The sequence below is a fragment of the Coregonus lavaretus genome, assembly GCF_964263955.1.
Source record: "Coregonus lavaretus genome assembly, chromosome: 8".
Taxonomy (NCBI): Eukaryota; Metazoa; Chordata; class Actinopteri; order Salmoniformes; family Salmonidae; genus Coregonus; species Coregonus lavaretus.
Genome location: NC_139995.1, coordinates 27,287,495 through 27,304,609, shown reverse-complemented (window position 1 = coordinate 27,304,609; position 17,115 = coordinate 27,287,495). Strand labels below are relative to the sequence as shown.

The window sequence follows — 17,115 nt, the reverse complement described above, 5'->3', positions numbered from 1 at the left end:
CATAGGACCACTTTAAGCCGTACACTCCACAGAGCTGGGCTTTACGGAAGAGTGGCCAGAAAAAAGCCATTGCTTAAAGAAAAAAATAAGCAAACACATTTGGTGTTCGCCAAAAGGCTTGTGGGAGACTCCCCAAACATATGGAAGAAGGTACTCTGGTCAGATGAGACTAAAATTGAAAATTTTGGCCATCAAGGAAAACACTATGTCTGGCGCAAACCCAACACCTCTCATCACCCTGAGAACACCGATGTTTTTCATCGGCAGGGACTGGGAAACTGGTCAGAATTGAAGGAATGATGGATGGCGCTAAATACAGGGAAATTCTTGAATGAAACCTGTTTGTCTTCCAGTGATTTAAGACTGGGACGGAGGTTCACCTTCCAGCAGGACAATGGCCCTAAGTATACTGCTAAAGCTACACTCGAGTGGTTTAAGGGGATACAGTTAAATGTCTTGGAATGGCCTAGTCAAAGCCCAGACCTCAATCCAATTGAGAATCTGTGGTATGACTTAAAGATTGCTGTACACCAGCGGAACCCATCCAACTTGAAGGAGCTGGAGCAGTTTTGACTTGAGGAATGGGCAAAAATCCCAGTGGCTAGATGTGCCAAGCTTATAGAGACATACCCCAAGAGACTTGCAGCTGTAATTGCTGCAAAAAGTGCCTCTACAAAGTATTGACTTTGACAAGTTTTTTTGTGTGTGTCTTATTTCACAATAAAAAATGTTGCATCTTCAAAGTGGTAGGCATGTTGTGTAAATCAAATGATACAAACCCCCCCCCCCAAAATCAATTTTAATTCCAGGTTGTAAGGCAACAAAATAGGAAAAATGCCAAGGGGGGTGAATACTTTCGCAAGCCACTGTATTTGGGTCCTGCTTCACCAAAGAAGGCATTATGCTATAACGCGTTAATTCCTTTACAATCACCTCTCAAAGGAACTCGTGCATCAGGTTTAGTTTATTAGGATCCTCATTAACTACTACACATGCAGCAGCTACTCTTCCTGGGGTCAACATAAAACGTACAAATAAATACATGACAAAGTACAGAACAGTAATAGACAAGAACAACATATCAGGTCAGATACACCAGAGAGATGTAGAAGCCAAATAATATTATTTGTGATAGCTACATTTGACACAATATATATGGACCCAAAAATTGTGTGGAAACAGTGAAACTACAATCAGTTGGCTGGTGCTTTTTGAGTGTCATCAGAATGTCATGCATGGTATGGATATCCAAGCGTTACCTTTAGTAAGCAAGCCATATACCCCAAAAATATTTGGGAAAGCGAAAGTTTGAGCAAAAACAGTTAGCTAGTAGGTAGATGTGGGTAAATCTTTGTGGATATAGCTAACGTACAACCACTGTTAGCTATTTTATAAGAACAAAAACTATAGCTACCAGCCTGACAAGTGAAGATGGCGACAATTGTACCGGAAGTTGTGCAGTGCACCATACTGAATTTGAATTTTATAAGTTGTACTAACAGTTGAGGAGCTGGCTACTAGGTAGCACACGATATGTCTATGCGTTGTTAAATTGCTATATTTCTCATGACACACGATAGTATTTGTCGGGTACGAAGGATAGTTTGCTAGACAAAGTTGCAGTAATGCCGATACATTGAGGTGAGTTTCACTCGTCCGTTTGCTACCTAGCAAAGTGGTCGAGTTAGCTAGCTATCTAGTATTCGCTATAGCTAGCTAGCTAACCATTTGACGTCGTTTAAAATTAAATGCAGAATGGCATCGAATTTGTATTTAAAGCGTTGGAAAGATAGCTATTGCCAGTTGTTAATTTATGTTAAGCGGAAGCGACCAACGACTTTATTATGGTCTCACAATGTTATCTATCTAGTTTCCTAGTAAGTTAGCTCGCTAACTACTCATAGAATGCTAGTATACTGTTTGTTTAGCTGACGTTAGCTGGCTACGGACTGCGCGGCTCAATACAAGCTGTGTTCCAGAGGCTTGTTAGTTAGGTAGTTAGCCAAGGCCAATTGACAGCTTGAAGACGTGCAGCTGCTAGCTTTAACTAGCTAGCTAATCAATAATCAACGTTTTTCTTTCCGAAAAAATGTGTGTGGCTATGTGCCATCAATAGAAGATGTTGTGTGTATGAAATGAATAGTTAACATTAATATCCATTCTTGCGGTTTTTTCCCCAGCAGATTTTGCCTATTGAATATGACCTCGTTACCGTCACCCCAGCAGTACCCAGCATCAAGCTCAGCATGCAGCATATTACCTGGGGATGGGAGTCAAGTGAGTTTATTTACACCACCACAAGCCGAAGGCATGTTGACCAGCGGCAGTCGGTGCAGTTTAAGATAAGGGAGGACGATTTTTTTTCCTCATGAGCATGGACTTATTTCTATTACAGCATATTGGATGACTGTCATTCATATTCCATTCACCCAGTTCAATATAACATCGATAGGTTTAGGCTACTACATGATACTTGAACTTTCCCAATACCCATCATGAAGTTGCTACAACCTAGCCTATGAATGAAAGTTTACAACGTAGGTACACACAGGTCGAGAGAAATTTGAGGTGACACATTCAATATCGCCTTGCACACTCTTGCCTGCATCTAGCTGACCTAGGGTGTAATCATTAGTCCAACAGTTGCAACGAGAGTTTCTATTGGGCACATCTAGGTATGTTTATTTACGTTCCGTTTGCTTCTGTTTAAGAAAAGTTTTACAGCCAAATCGGTGGAATGAATACACCCCTGATCACACGTAAACACAGTTCACTTTCATAGCAGCCACGTTGTATTCCTTCTTGCATCTATGTGCTTTCCTCCTCTCACCTTTTCCCTTGGTTTGTGGACTTCAATGCACAACACATCAGCTGTATGTGAGCAGGCGAAAAAACCTTTCCAAACCATATTATAACCGCTACACACAGCTTACATCGTTGTCACCATACTTGCTAAAGTAACGTCATAATCAACATAGATAATAGAACTAACACGTCAGTAAACCTGCTACAATCATGCAGTAACGTTAGTGTAAGTCAGTCAGTCAGTAAGCAGCCCCGGTGGCACTAATTTAGTAAATCCAAAAGCTTACCTTGACTTGGAAGAGTTCCAGTGTTGTGTTGGATAGACAGCCAACTAGCTAACATAGCATCCCTCTGTTTGAGTAGGCTAAGCTAGCTAGCTCATTTGCTAGCTGTGAAAGTTTTTCTTTTTTTTAAGACAAAATATACATTTTGGTTGAATGCATTCAGTTGTGCATCCGTCTTTCACCATCACCTCTCTGTCTGTATCTCTCCTTGTGTTCATGCAAACAACAGACATATGCATCTCTCTCTCTCGCTTCTCCTAAATTGTTCAAAACTGTTAAACTATTGTCTTTCTCTCTTTGAGTCAACTACTCACCACATTTTATGCACTGCAGTGCTAGCTAGCTGTAGCTAATTCTTTCAGTACTAGATTCGTTCTCTGATCCTTTGATTGGGTGGACATGTCAGTTCATGCTGCAAGAGCTCTGGTTGTAGGACGTCCTCCGGAAGTTGTCATAATTACTGTGTAAGTCTATGGAAGGGGATGAGAACCATGAGCCTCCTAGATTTTGTACTGAAGTCAGTGTACCCAGAGGAGGACGGAAGCTAGCTGTCCTCCGGCTACACCATGATGCTACCCTACAGAGTGCTGTTGAGGCTACTGTAGACCTTCATTGCAAAACAGTGTGTTTAATCAATTATTTGGTGATGTGAAAATATTTAGTATAGTTTTATCTAAAAAGGATTAACTTTTTAAATGTTTTACTATTTTTATGAAATTCACTGAGGATGGTCCTCCCCTTCCTCCTCTGAGGAGCCTCCACTGATGTTGACCTAAGTCACAACAACATTAAACACAACCTTGGTACAGAGAATGTATCTGGTCCTGCTGCAGCTAATGCAGGTCATGTCTGTGGCAGGTGCATCCCAAAGCCCCTCTCCTGCAGATTCTGCGTGTGGCTGGAGCCCAGGAGGACATCTTTACCCTCAAGGAGGTGAGTGGACACATTTGGCATGGTAATAGCCCTATAAGATAAAGCTATATTGCACTTATTAAAACTTAACTTCACAAATTGTTTTAAAAATGTGTGTGTCAGGTGATGCACTACCTGGGCCAGTACATCATGGGGAAGCAGTTGTATGATAAACAGAGGCAGCACATAGTGCACTGCCAGGACGACCCACTGGGAGAGCTGCTGGAGGTCGAGAGCTTCTCCGTCAAAAACCCCAGGTGAGCACTCTCTCACACCCACAGGCTCATGCTCAGTACACATTATACTTACCCTGTACATAATACACTAATGCTGTATACTTAACACTTCAGGTCGAGTCTACAATTACACATTTACAATTTAATCAAATGTGTCCTGTTTTGCAGTCCAGTCTACGAGATGCTGAAGAAGTATTTAGTTGTGCTGAATTGTTCGGGTAAGTGATCGATGCCTCCATTGCTTGTGAGATTTTCATTTTAAAAATACATTTTGATGCATTTGAATATGATCCTGGCTGAAACAGCTGAAAAAGACTAATGCTATGCTGCTTTGTCTGGATTGAGTGTGGGATGATTGTTGATATGAAATCAATTTACATATTGTCTCTTTTTCTCCTTGTGTACAGTCAAATCATATAATTGTAGGTTTTGATTCATGTACATTGGATCTTAATGAATGTTGTAGCTATAATAATGATTGTTTTACCAACCAGTGAAGAATCAGTCTCTATTTGTATTGTCATCTACTCTTTAAGCTCAGTCTTGCTGGTTGGAGGTGAAAGGTGTGCATGTGTAAACTGTAAACCTGGATCTCTCTTGATGTGTATGTGTGGAGGTGTTTAACTCCTCATTTGCCCGGCAGAATTCTTTGAAGAAACCAGAGCTACAGTGTACCTATAGGGTGTGTGTGTGTGGAGTGTGTTAATTAAAGGGCAGGGTGTGTTTTGTGTGTTACTGTATCTCATTCTGAAACGCAGACGCTGCAGAGAGTCTTTCTGTGGGACGTGAGTGTGTAGAGGGCGGAGTGGAGGACCGCGGTCAGGTAAAGCTGAAGCATGGTGCCCAGGAGAAACAGGGACCCTCAAGCCCACCACCTCACCACACACAACCCCCCAGGGTAGCTCAATCAGTCAGTCTCTTCAAAATGTAATGAGCCATGCGCACAGCTTCATTGTTGAGATATCAATTGTTCTGGCCAACTGATTTTTTATTCATTAACCCCATTATCAAAGTTGGAATCCAATCAACTGGGTTTTAAAATGATTAGCTGCATTGAAAATGTAGAGCAGTTCATTTGTTTTCCCAAGTTTATTGAGCCAGTAGCTTGTGTGTTGTGAGGGGAGGGGAGGGCCGCTGTCTCCGCAGGTGTTTATGTGTACAGAGTGGCACCGTCTCTGTACATCCCCATCTCTGGCCTGGCCTGGTGGAGCTCCAACACACCACACTGCCGGACCCACCAGCACCACTCAGAGCATGGGGGGCAGAGTCACTGTCTCTGTCTGTCTCAGAGTTCTCTTCTCTGCCCCGAACCTGCTGGAGGAACACAGCTCCTGATCCCGTCTCGGTCCAAACACCCACTCCCCCATCTACCCCTTCCTCTCTCTACCCGCCCCACACCTGCCCCTTCCCCAAACTTCCCAAACCTGCCCCTCCACGCAAAATCTGCCCCCTCTCTCTTCCACCGAAACCACACACCCCACTTCCCCTTCTCCCTAACACCCCAACTGCCCTTCTCCCCCTTCACCAACACCCCAATGGTTTCTTTCCCCAACATCTCGTTTCCACTTAGCATTAGTTGCCTCTAGGCCAATAGTGGATATGGGAGCTTACAGTGAGATATGACTAGAGAATAATGAATGAATGAATGAATGAATGTTGATCATATGGATAGTGATCATTGGGTTTGTAATTATCTGTGACTGCAACTTTTGTTGAGAAGAGGCATGCAGAAATCACTGACTGATATTATAAATGAAAAATATCAATTCCCTCAGTACTTGTGTATTGCAATTTGAAAAATAACAAAAATAAAGACTGTGGGAGGACTGGCTCCTCTTCGTCAAGAAATGCATGCAGACCAATTAAAGGTGTAGTCACTTGTCATCTAATCACGGCATCGTGTTGAATAGTATTTTAACTTGTGTGTGATTATGGAAGATTGAATGCTGCATCTGCGTTGTGGTGTGTCCATACTAATGCTTGTCTGGTTCATACAAACACCCAAAATGTGTATGATTCCAGAATAATTTAGGCAGATTAGTTTTCACTCTCTTATGTCTCCTTTAATTTTCACCCTTGCCCTTAATATGTGTGGCTCTGTTGCCCAGTCTGTCTCTCTGTCAGTCCTTATGTGGCCCTCCACTGCCCCAGTACCCATGGACCTACTCCACTGTCCTGCCCCCCACCCTCACCCTGACCACTAGGCCATGCTGTGAGGGAGCTGTGGTTCCACCAAGTGCCCAGTTTCTGCTCTGTTATCTGATTGGCTCTCCTCTCCTCCCCTCCTACTTGTGTAGGTGTGTGGGGGAGTGGCCAAGGCGGACCTGGAAGTGGCCAGTGACGAGGCCCTCCCCATGCAGACCCCGTCTCAGAGACGACCCCGGGAGCCTGACGAAGGTAAACTCACTCACATGGCTATACAGTGGGGGAAAAAAAGTATTTAGTCAGCCACCAATTGTGCAAGTTCTCCCACTTAAAAAGATGAGAGAGGCCTGTAATTTTCATCATAGGTACACGTCAACTATGACAGACAAATTGAGGGAAAAAAATCCAGAAAATCACATTGTAGGATTTTTTATGAATTTATTTGCAAATTATGGTGGAAAATAAGTATTTGGTCACCTACAAACAAGCAAGATTTCTGGCTCTCACAGACCTGTAACTTCTTTAAGAGGCTCCTCTGTCCTCCACTCGTTACCTGTATTAATTGCACCTGTTTGAACTTGTTATCAGTATAAAAGACACCTGTCCACAACCTCAAACAGTCACACTCCAAACTCCACTATGGCCAAGACCAAAGAGCTGTCAAAGGACACCAGAAACAAAATTGTAGACCTGCACCAGGCTGGGAAGACTGAATCTGCAATAGGTAAGCAGCTTGGTTTGAAGAAATCAACTGTGGGAGCAATTATTAGGAAATGGAAGACATACAAGACCACTGATAATCTCCCTCGATCTGGGGCTCCACGCAAGATCTCACCCCGTGGGGTCAAAAAGATCACAAGAACGGTGAGCAAAAATCCCAGAACCACACGGGGGGACCTAATGAATGACCTGCAGAGAGCTGGGACCAAAGTAACAAAGCCTACCATCAGTAACACACTATGCCGCAAGGGACTCAAATCCTGCAGTGCCAGACGTGTCCCCCTGCTTAAGCCAGTACATGTCCAGGCCCGTCTGAAGTTTGCTAGAGTGCATTTGGATGATCCAGAAGAGGATTGGGAGAATGTCATATGGTCAGATGAAACCAAAATAGAACTTTTTGGTAAAAACTCAACTCGTCGTGTTTGGAGGACAAAGAATGCTGAGTTGCATCCAAAGAACACCATACCTACTGTGAAGCATGGGGGTGGAAACATCATGCTTTGGGGCTGTTTTTCTGCAAAGGGACCAGGACGACTGATCCGTGTAAAGGAAAGAATGAATGGGGCAATGTATCGTTAGATTTTGAGTGAAAACCTCCTTCCATCAGTAAGGGCATTGAAGATGAAACGTGGCTGGGTCTTTCAGCATGACAATGATCCCAAACACACCGCCCGGGCAACGAAGGAGTGGCTTCGTAAGAAGCATTTCAAGGTCCTGGAGTGGCCTAGCCAGTCTCCAGATCTCAACCCCATAGAAAATCTTTGGAGGGAGTTGAAAGTCCGTGTTGCCCAGCGACAGCCCCAAAACATACATCACTGCTCTAGAGGAGATCTGCATGGAGGAATAGGCCAAAATACCAGCAACAGTGTGTGAAAACCTTGTGAAGACTTACAGAAAACGTTTGACCTGTGTCATTGCCAACAAAGGGTATATAACAAAGTATTGAGAAACTTTTGTTATTGACCAAATACTTATTTTCCACCATAATTAGCAAATAAATTCATTAAAAATCCTACAATGTGCTTTTCTGTAAAAAAAAATCTCATTTTGTCTGTCATAGTTGACGTGTACCTATGATGAAAATTACAGGCCTCTCTCATCTTTTTAAGTGGGAGAACTTGCACAATTGGTGGCTGACTAAATACTTTTTCCCCCCCACTGTATATAACTGATATATTATTTGAGTCCTAACCCCCTGTGGCCCCTCCCTCAGACTCTTTAGATGCTTTGCCCCAGTCGGCCTGCAAACGGCCCAAGCTCGACGTCACCCTTGACGAGTGGGACCTCTCAGGGCTGCCCTGGTGGTTTCTTGGTAATCTGCGTAACAACTACAGTCGCAGAAGCAACGGCTCTACGGACATCCACACTAATCAAGTAAGAAAAATAGTTAATGCTGTTTACTATAGTCAGTTTATTTGCTTGTCAAGGGGATAAACTCAGGGAGCATAGTCATACAGTGATGAGGTCACACACATCCTGACTGAGGGATCAGCTGTCTCCTGCGCAGGATGAGGACACAGCGATCGTGTCGGACACGACGGACGACCTGTGGTTCCTGACAGAGGGGGGGAGTGAACAGGTGAGTGTTGAAATGAAGGAGGCCGTGCTGGAAGAAGGGAGTGGAGGAGAGGGAGAGCCACCACCCGAAGAGGAGGGAGGAGGAAAAGAGGAAAAGGCTGATAAGGAGGTAGGACTGTGTTCTCCTGTAGTCCCTATGTTGAGTGGTACATGAACAATGATATTTTCTCTTTATAGCTCTTGTACTATGGAGTATTATTTCAGACTATAGCTAGGTTCGAATCAAATCAAATTTTATTGGTCGCATACACCTATTTAGCAGATGTTATTGCGAGTGTAGTGAAATGCTTGTGTTCCAAGCTCCAATAGTGCAGTAATATCTAACAATACACAGAAATCTCAAAGTAAAATAATGGAATTAAGAAATATAGAAATATTAGGACGAGCAAAGTCGGAGTGGTATACAGTAGAATACAATATATACATATGAAATTAGTAAAACCAGTATGTTAACATTAAAGTGACCAGTGATTCCATGTCTATGTAGATAGGGCAGCAGCCTCTAAGGTGCAGGGTGGAGTGACCGGGTGGTAGCCGGCTAGTGATAGTGACTAAGTTCAGGGCAGGGTACTGCGGGGAGGCCGACTAGTGATGGCTATTTAACAGTCCGATGGCCTTTAGATAGAAGCTATTTTTCAGTCTCTCGGTCCCAGCATTGATGCACCTGTATTGATCTCGCCTTCTGGGTGATAGCAGGGTGAACAGGCTGTGGCTCGGGTGGTTGATGTCCTTGATGATCTTTTTGGCCTTCCTGTGACATCGGGTGCTGTAGGTGTCTTGGAGGGCGGGTAGTTTGCCCCCGGTAATGCGTTCGGCAGACCGCACCACCCTCTGGAGAGCCCTGTGGTTGCGGGTGGTGCAGTTGCCGTACCAGGCGGAGATCCAGCCCGCCAGAATCCTCTGGTGCATCTGTAATAGTTTTGTGAGGGTCTTAGGGGCCAAGCTGAATTTTTTTCATCTCCTGAGGTTAAAGAGGCGCTGTTGCGCCTTCTTCACCGCACTGTCTGTGTGGGTGGAGCATTTCAGATTGTCAGCGACGTGTACGCCGAGGAACTTGACGCTTTTCACCTTCTCCACTGCGGTCCCGTCGATGTGGATGGGGGCGTACTCCCTGTGCTGTCTCCTGAAGTCCACGATCAGCACCACTCCCCCAGGGCCCTCACTTCCTCCCTGTAGGCTGTCTCGTCATTGTTGGTAATCAGGCCTACTGCTGTTGTCGTCTGCAAACTTGATGATTGAGTTGGAGGCGTGCATGGCCACACAGTCATGGGTGAACAGGGAGTACAGGAAGGGGCTGAGCACACACCCTTGTGGGGCCCCTTTGTTGAGGATTAGCGTAGTGGAGGTATTGTTTCCTACCTTCACCACCTGGGGGCGGCCCGTCAGGAAGTCCAGAACCCAGTTGCACAGGGCGGGGTTCAGACCCAGGGCCCCGAGCTTAATGATGAGCTTGGAGGGTACTAAGGTGTTGAAGGCTGAGCTGTAGTCAATGAACAACATTCTTACATAGGTATTCCTCTTGTCCCGATGGGATAGGGCAGTGCGATGGCGATTGCATCGTCTGTGGATCTATTGGGGCGGTATTCAAGTTGAAGTGGGTCTAGGGTGTCAGGTAAGGAGGAGGTGATATGATCCTTAACTAGCCTCTCATGATGACTGAAGTGAGTGCTACAGGGCGATTAGTCATTTAGTTCAGTTACCTTTGCTTTCTTGGGTACAGGAACAATGGTGGACATCTTGAAGCAAGTGGGGACAGCAGACTGGGATAGGGAGAAATTGAATATGTCCGTAAACACTCCAGCCAGCTGGTCTGCGCATGCTCTGAGGACGTGGCTAGGGAAGCTGTCTGGGCCGGCAGCCTTGCAAGGGTTAACACGCTTAAATGTCTTACTCATGTCGGCTACGGAGAACGAGAGCCCACAGTCCTGGAGAGCGGGCCGCGTTGGTGGCACTGTTATCCTCAAAGCAGGTGACGGTGTTTAGCTTATCCGGGAGCAAGACGTCGGTATCCGTGATGTGGCTGGTTTTCCCTTTGTAATCCGTGATTGTCTGTAGACCCTGCCACATACGTCTCGTGTCTGAGCTGTTGAATTGCGTTTCCACTTTCTCTGTACTGACGTTTTTGCCTGTTTGATTTCCTTACGCAGGGCATAACTGCACTGTTTGTATTCAACCATATTCCCTGTCACCCTGCCATGGTTAAATGCAGTGGTTTGCGCTTTCAGTTTTGCGCGAATGCTGCCATCTATCCACGGTTTTTGGTTTGGGTAGGTTTCCATCCAATTAGCGATAGATTTTCATGCGAATATTCTAAAATCCGCATAAAGAAAATATGCACATTTTCCCACCAGTGGTGTTTCCATCAAACTGACTTGTTGTGGATGAAAAAATAAGTTCTTGATGACGTAGTGCACACAATGTACTTTTTTTCCTCAGTTTCTTTACGTTTTCATGTACCAATTAAAAATCTAAAGCTCAATGTGTTTCCATCGCATTTTCAACTCTACCGATAGTTTTGTCACAAACATTTGCATTAAATAGCAAATGTTCCTACTCTGGTCTTGGCACGTGCGCTCTAGCCAACAGTTCCCAGATACATTGCGGGTAGGCTTATCTACATGATGAGATTATTATGGATAAGACGAAGAGTATTTGTCAAACGGCGGTCAGGCATCGATCATCATGTCACCAGAATAAGACCCTCGATATTTATTGGAAAGGAGCATCAAGATCACTGTGCACTTTCACCACCCTGTGAAGTTCATCATAACTTATTTCATCTGTAGCCTAATAAACTGCTTGGTTTCCAGAGTCGTAGTGGGAGGACCACACACCATATCATCGCGTGACTCAAAGTTTACTTCGATATGATGGTTATGATATCAATAGTTGCGCATAAAGGCGTTTACACCGCCATTTCTAGCATTAATTCATTTGACACAAAAAGATCCCACCACGCCGAACGTATAAATGTTGTCTGCAATTATAAAATGTAACCGAACACAGCTGTCATGATTTTTATACGGTATGACTTTACTCTCATAAAAACTGTATGGAAATGTGGTTTATGTGACTGATGAGTGTCTCTCGTCTCTCCTCAGATGCAGGAGGAGCCAGATGAAGACTCGCAGTGTCTGAGTGACGATACGGATACAGAGATCTCTACACAGGTCCGTCTCCATCTCTGTTTTCCATCTTTTTGTCTCGTTCTCTCTCTCTTTCGCTCTACTTTGTCTCCCTCTGTCTGACTGTCTCTGTCTCACATGACACTGATAGTTCCTTGTAGCTGCCTCTTGTCTAACATGTTCTCTAACCCTCTCTCTCAGGATGCATGGCAGTGTACAGAGTGCAGGAAGTACAACTCTCCTCTCCAGCGCTACTGCGTACGCTGCTGGGCTCTACGCAAGAACTGGTACAAAGACGTCCCACGGCTGGTCCACTCACTCTCCGTCCCCGACATCCCAGCATGCAGTTCTCTGGCCCCGCGCGACGATGAGGAGGAAAGCGACACAGGCATCGATGTCCCAGACTGCCTCAGGACCGTGTCCGACCCAGTCATCCTGCCCTCCCACTCCACCCCCGACCGCCCGCTGCCCCCCGGGGTTCCAGGGAAGGGCAAGGGTCCCAGGCCGCGCGGCCTGCCCAGGGAGGAGCAGCTCTCTGGGGGAGAGAGTCAGGAAAGCCTGGGGATGGAAGTGGAGGTTAGGCCCGAGGCTCTGTTGGAGCCCTGTAAGCTGTGTCGGATGCGTCCGCGTAACGGGAGTATTATACACGGCCGCACGGCTCACCTGCTAACCTGCTTCTCCTGCGCCAGGAGGCTCCACAAGTTCCACGCTCCATGTCCCGGCTGTGGACAGATCATACAGAAGGTTATAAAGACATTCATAGCCTGAGAGGATTGGAACACACAGACGTAATGTACAAGGTTATTTAAAATTGGAAAAAGACACAATCACTTGCATCAAAACCCACTCATACGCCCCAGAGACACACAGAGTGTAGCACTTAGAAGAGCATGTTCCCTTTTGCTCTCTGTTGCCTTGTATTGTGTTTGCATCACACTGCCTCTGAGCTATGGCGCTAGTAATGGAAGGTACAAACCCAGCAATTTATTTCTTGAAGTATCCAACTATATACTTTTCTCTGTGCCACATTTCATGAAAGTCATTTGCCACTAAATGTAACATCCTAGGTATTTATTTATTTGAGGGCCAAGCAGCACTGTACATATGAAAACGCAGCTGTCATTGAAGTTAATTTTGACAGACAACGATATGTGAGACTTACGTTTTTGTTCCCGACAGAAGACCTGTGGACATTTGTTTCCTATTGGCCGCTGTTGTAAGTGTCCAGAAAATGCTTTCTGCCAGTTATCAGGCTGCTGACGTGTTTGCTGCCATACGCTATGTTTTATCCCTTAAAGACCGCTCTTCTCTCCCTAGGTTAAGATGGTAAGCTAGCTACACACTGGCTGACTACAGCTCCTCCAGTGAGTGCAGGTATGAATTCTCATTGCCATGTGTATTCATGGAGCCTCAGTGCCTCAATGCTTTGGTGGTCCTCCTCTTCTCCTGTTTGGTCCTTTGTTTTTCTTTTATCATTTCTCTGCAGTGTTTTGTTAGTGTGTTCTTGAAAAACGAAGACAAGGGGGATCGAAAGGAGATTTTCGATACATACTTTTTAAAAAAAATCTGATTTATTGACAACGTTTTGGTTGCAAGGCCTATTTTCAAGATAAATCAATAAGAAACATCTCCTTTTTATCCCATTGTCATTGTTTTTCAATAGTATACATACCCCCAGGGAGAAGTCTTTACCCTGCAGCACTGATCAGAATGCTTTGTCTTACTGTCCTTGTACTCACAATGCAAGGGAATGTACTGCTCAGATAAATGTATTTGCCTCTGTTCAAAGGCTAGTTAGTAAAAATTAGTTGATATTAACGATAACCAGTCTGAAATATAGTTGAAGAGGCACGTCTAGAGCCCACAATGTGGAGTTTTTGTAAATTAGCCCATTTCAATAAGGAAATACACTATATACAAAAGTATGTGGACACCCCTTCAAATGAGTGGATTCAGCTATTCAGCCACACCCGTTGCTGACAGGTGTTTAAAATCAAGCAAACAGCCATACAATCTCCATAGACAAACATTGGCAGTAGAATGGCCTTACTGAAGAGCTCAGTGACTTTCAACGTGGCACGTCATAGTTTGTCAAATTTCTGCCCTGCTCGAGCTGCCCAAGGCAACTGTAAGTGTTGTTATTGTGAAATGGAAATGTCTAGGAGCAACAACGACTCAGCTGCGAAGTGGTAGGCCACACAAGCTCACAGAATGGGAGCGCCGTGTGCTGAAGCGCGTAGCGCGTAAAAATCGTCTGTCCTCAGTTGTAACACTCACTACCGAGTTCCAAATTGCCTCTGGAAGCAATGTCAGCACAAGAACTGTTCGTCCATGGCTGAGCAGCCGCACACTAGCCTAAGATCATCATGCGCAAAGCCAAGCGACGGCTGGAGTGGTGTAAAGCTCGCCGCCATCGGACTCTGGAGCGTTGGAAACGCGTTCTCTGGCGTGATGAATCACGCATCACCGTCTGGCACTCAGACGGACTAATTTGGATTTGGTGGATGCCAGGAGAACGCTACCTGCCGGAATGCATAGTGCCAACTGTAAAGTTTGGTGGAGGAGGAATAATGGTCTGGGGCAGTTTTTTTAATATGGTTCGGGCTAGGCCCCTTAGTTCCAGTGAAGGGAATTCTTAACGCTACAATGACATTCTAGACGATTCTGTGCTTCCAACTTTGTGGCAACAGTTTGGGGAATGCCGTTTCCTGTTTTAGCATGACAATGACCCCGTGCACAAAGCGAGGTCCATACAGAAATGGTTTGTCAAGATCGGTGTGGAAGAACTTGACTGGCCTGCAGAGCCCTGACCTCCCACAGCTTTGGGATGAATTGGAACACCAACTGCGGGCCTGATCGCCCAACATCAGTGCCCGACCTCACTAATGCTCTTGTGGCTGAATGGAACCAAGTCCCCGCAGCAATGTTCCACCATCTAGTGGAAAGCCTTCCCAGAAGAGTGGAGGCTGTTATAGCTGCAAAGGAGGGACCAACTCCATATTAATGCCTATGATTTTGGAATGAGATGTTCGACAAGCAGGTGTCCACATACTTTTGGTCATGTAATGTACCTACTCGCAAGGGCTGCCATTTTTCCTTTCCAGATAAGTATTTCCTTTTTGGTCTTAAATATGAATCTTAAAATAAATATTCACAATTGCCAATTTGCTTAAATTCTAGTTCTGCTCGCTTTAAATCCTCCCAGTTTTGTGCAGTGATTTTGAACTTGGTTTCTTTTGTCTGTAGTGGAAACAAATGGCAATTTCTTTAGACCAATGATTCATTATTTTCCTGTTTTAAGAGGTGTTGTTATTGATATCAGGAGTATTTGGCATCCTTTAATTCCTCCCAAAATATGTTTTATTTTATGATTTTTGTTAACCTCTTCCGATATCCTACATTAAATCAGATGAATGAGTGTTGGGACAGTAGGGATGGAGGTGTACACTACTCCACAGAATACAGGCTCGCTAAGCCTTTTCGCCTGTGCTAAGTTTGCCACTTGATAGTTAGAAGAAATAAAACATTAAAGCGGCAATTGCAGTTGAAACAATAACAGTGTTTTCCCCACCACTGTTTCTGTCAAAAGTTGAGGGATTGGTCAGGAGAAATGTAACCGCTCAAATTCATAAATGGAGCTGACCGTGGATGGACAGAAGGACTGACCATCCATGATATCAAAATTATAGTTTAACCATGTTTTGAGGCGATACAGTGCTTGTTTAAATTGACTTTGTTTACAAACATTGGAGTAAAATGATTTATTTTGGGGGTTCTGATGGGGTATGCCATATGAGGCATTTAATTTATATTCTTCAAAAATCAATACATATCATTAATTTATAAATCCCCATATAAAGTTGTAGCAACTGCAGATTGCCCCTTTTTTAAAGGTAGGACTAAAGGCAAAATATAAAATTACAAGATCTTAAGGTGTGAATAAAGCTATATAGATGACGGTAAAGGTGTATTTAGCTTTGTCTTCTATTTCTAGATGCAAACTTTGTACACGTGGAAATGCACAGTAATACTCAGGCTCTTTGTTTCTGGAGGCCAAAAGCGTTTCCTCTATCATTCTAATGTAGATAAAGACGTGTTTGGGGTTTTCCCCATGAAGGTGCATATGAGTGTGCTTGTAGAGTTCTGTTTAAGGGAAGCGTTTCACTGCCAAATGTAATGATTGTTTTTTGCGTGTTTGTATGTTATTATGGAAATGATTTTTGGTTTCAATTGATATTGATTCTGACATTGTTTGCTTGAAAGTGATGTGTTGTTCCTCTGTGTGCACAGTGCTGTTTTCTGTTATGCTTTTGTGAGGGTCCTCCTTTCTGACCTAGTTGGTAACTGTCCCTCAGTGTGTGGATGGCAGGCTGCAGGCAGGTGACCTGTAACAATGTGACCTGTCCTCTCCAGTCTCTGCTGCTTATAACAGACACTGTCAGGCCTACTCCGAAACATACTGGCCCACGCACTTGTACAGAGAGCTCTTTATTCCTTGTCCTAGCCGTGCTCTGCCTGACTGAAGGGAATGGCCTTACCTTCCACAACTGTTCATCTCTTTACTTGTACTTATTCCCTCTGCCTCCAGGTGGTGTTAGATAGCAGTGGTCCTCAGTGCTCCAACAGCTCTCGCCCATTGCAGCTGTATAGTATTAGACATGTTATAATCTACATAGAGTATGGCTGATAGTGTGAGACTAAACCCAGAACTGTGCTGGTGTGAGAATTATACTAGCAATGTGTATTAAAGCTATATTAGATCTGCTATATTGTAAAGGAACCCTGCTTTGATCCCCTTGTATTGCCCTACTCATATGCCACAGAGCTCTAACCTACTACCTAACATGGAGGCACATCAGAATGTGTCATTGTTGTGATTGTTGAATACTGAGAAAGGCATCAAATCCGGAGAGCTGTGATAAGCATGAATGCAACGGAACATTCCAGAAGAACATGGTATACCCAATATGGTTGCCTGTCCTCATGTCATGGAACATTGCTTTGAATTGGAAGGTTAGTTATGCTCGTTCTAATTCTGTTTGTAGTGCGGTATTATGAATAAAGTAACAAGTACAACTAATTGTGTAGGCCAACTACTCTTATTTTGACATGTCTGTTTATTTCTGACAGTTTACTGGTAGTAGTACAGTATGAATATCCCATTATCATTGGATAATTATCTCGCTCCGACACGCGTGCATACACACAATAAACCTGTTGATGTACAGTATCTGCTGCACTGAGGCTGGAGAATAAGTCATTGTATGACAGTCCAGCTGTCCTGTACCCTCTCCTTCACGACAGGACCGG

General features: G+C 44.4%; 1 protein-coding gene across 3 annotated transcripts; it reads left to right on the top strand.

The window, feature by feature from the left end:
• Window positions 1–1,476: 1,476 nt before the first annotated feature.
• Window positions 1,477–16,887, top strand: LOC311133795 (protein Mdm4-like). Of its 3 annotated transcripts, none has more exons than XM_084167367.1 (11): window positions 1,477–1,641; window positions 2,184–2,277; window positions 3,948–4,022; window positions 4,125–4,258; window positions 4,406–4,455; window positions 4,996–5,060; window positions 6,535–6,634; window positions 8,316–8,476; window positions 8,610–8,789; window positions 11,782–11,850; window positions 12,007–16,887. In XM_084167367.1, the coding sequence occupies exons 2-11, from the start codon at window positions 2,200–2,202 to the stop codon at window positions 12,571–12,573; spliced, it is 1,479 nt and encodes a 492-aa protein (XP_084023493.1). In that variant the 5' UTR covers window positions 1,477–1,641; window positions 2,184–2,199; the 3' UTR covers window positions 12,574–16,887. The 3 variants fall into 3 exon arrangements, with proteins under 3 accessions (XP_084023493.1, XP_084023491.1, XP_084023492.1); XM_084167365.1 differs by having other exon boundaries at window positions 8,595–8,789; XM_084167366.1 differs by having other exon boundaries at window positions 2,181–2,277; window positions 8,595–8,789.
• Window positions 16,888–17,115: the final 228 nt, after the last annotated feature.

Excerpts from the sequence above, each read along its gene's own strand:
- LOC311133795 (XM_084167365.1), top strand. The coding sequence starts at position 2,200 with ATGACCTCGTTACCGTCACCCCAGCAGTACCCAGCATCAAGCTCAGCA. Across the intron at positions 5,061-6,534 it reads GAGTGGAGGACCGCGGTCAG|GTGTGTGGGGGAGTGGCCAA; the intron begins GTAAAGCTGAAG and ends CTACTTGTGTAG. Across the intron at positions 6,635-8,315 it reads ACCCCGGGAGCCTGACGAAG|ACTCTTTAGATGCTTTGCCC; the intron begins GTAAACTCACTC and ends CCCCTCCCTCAG.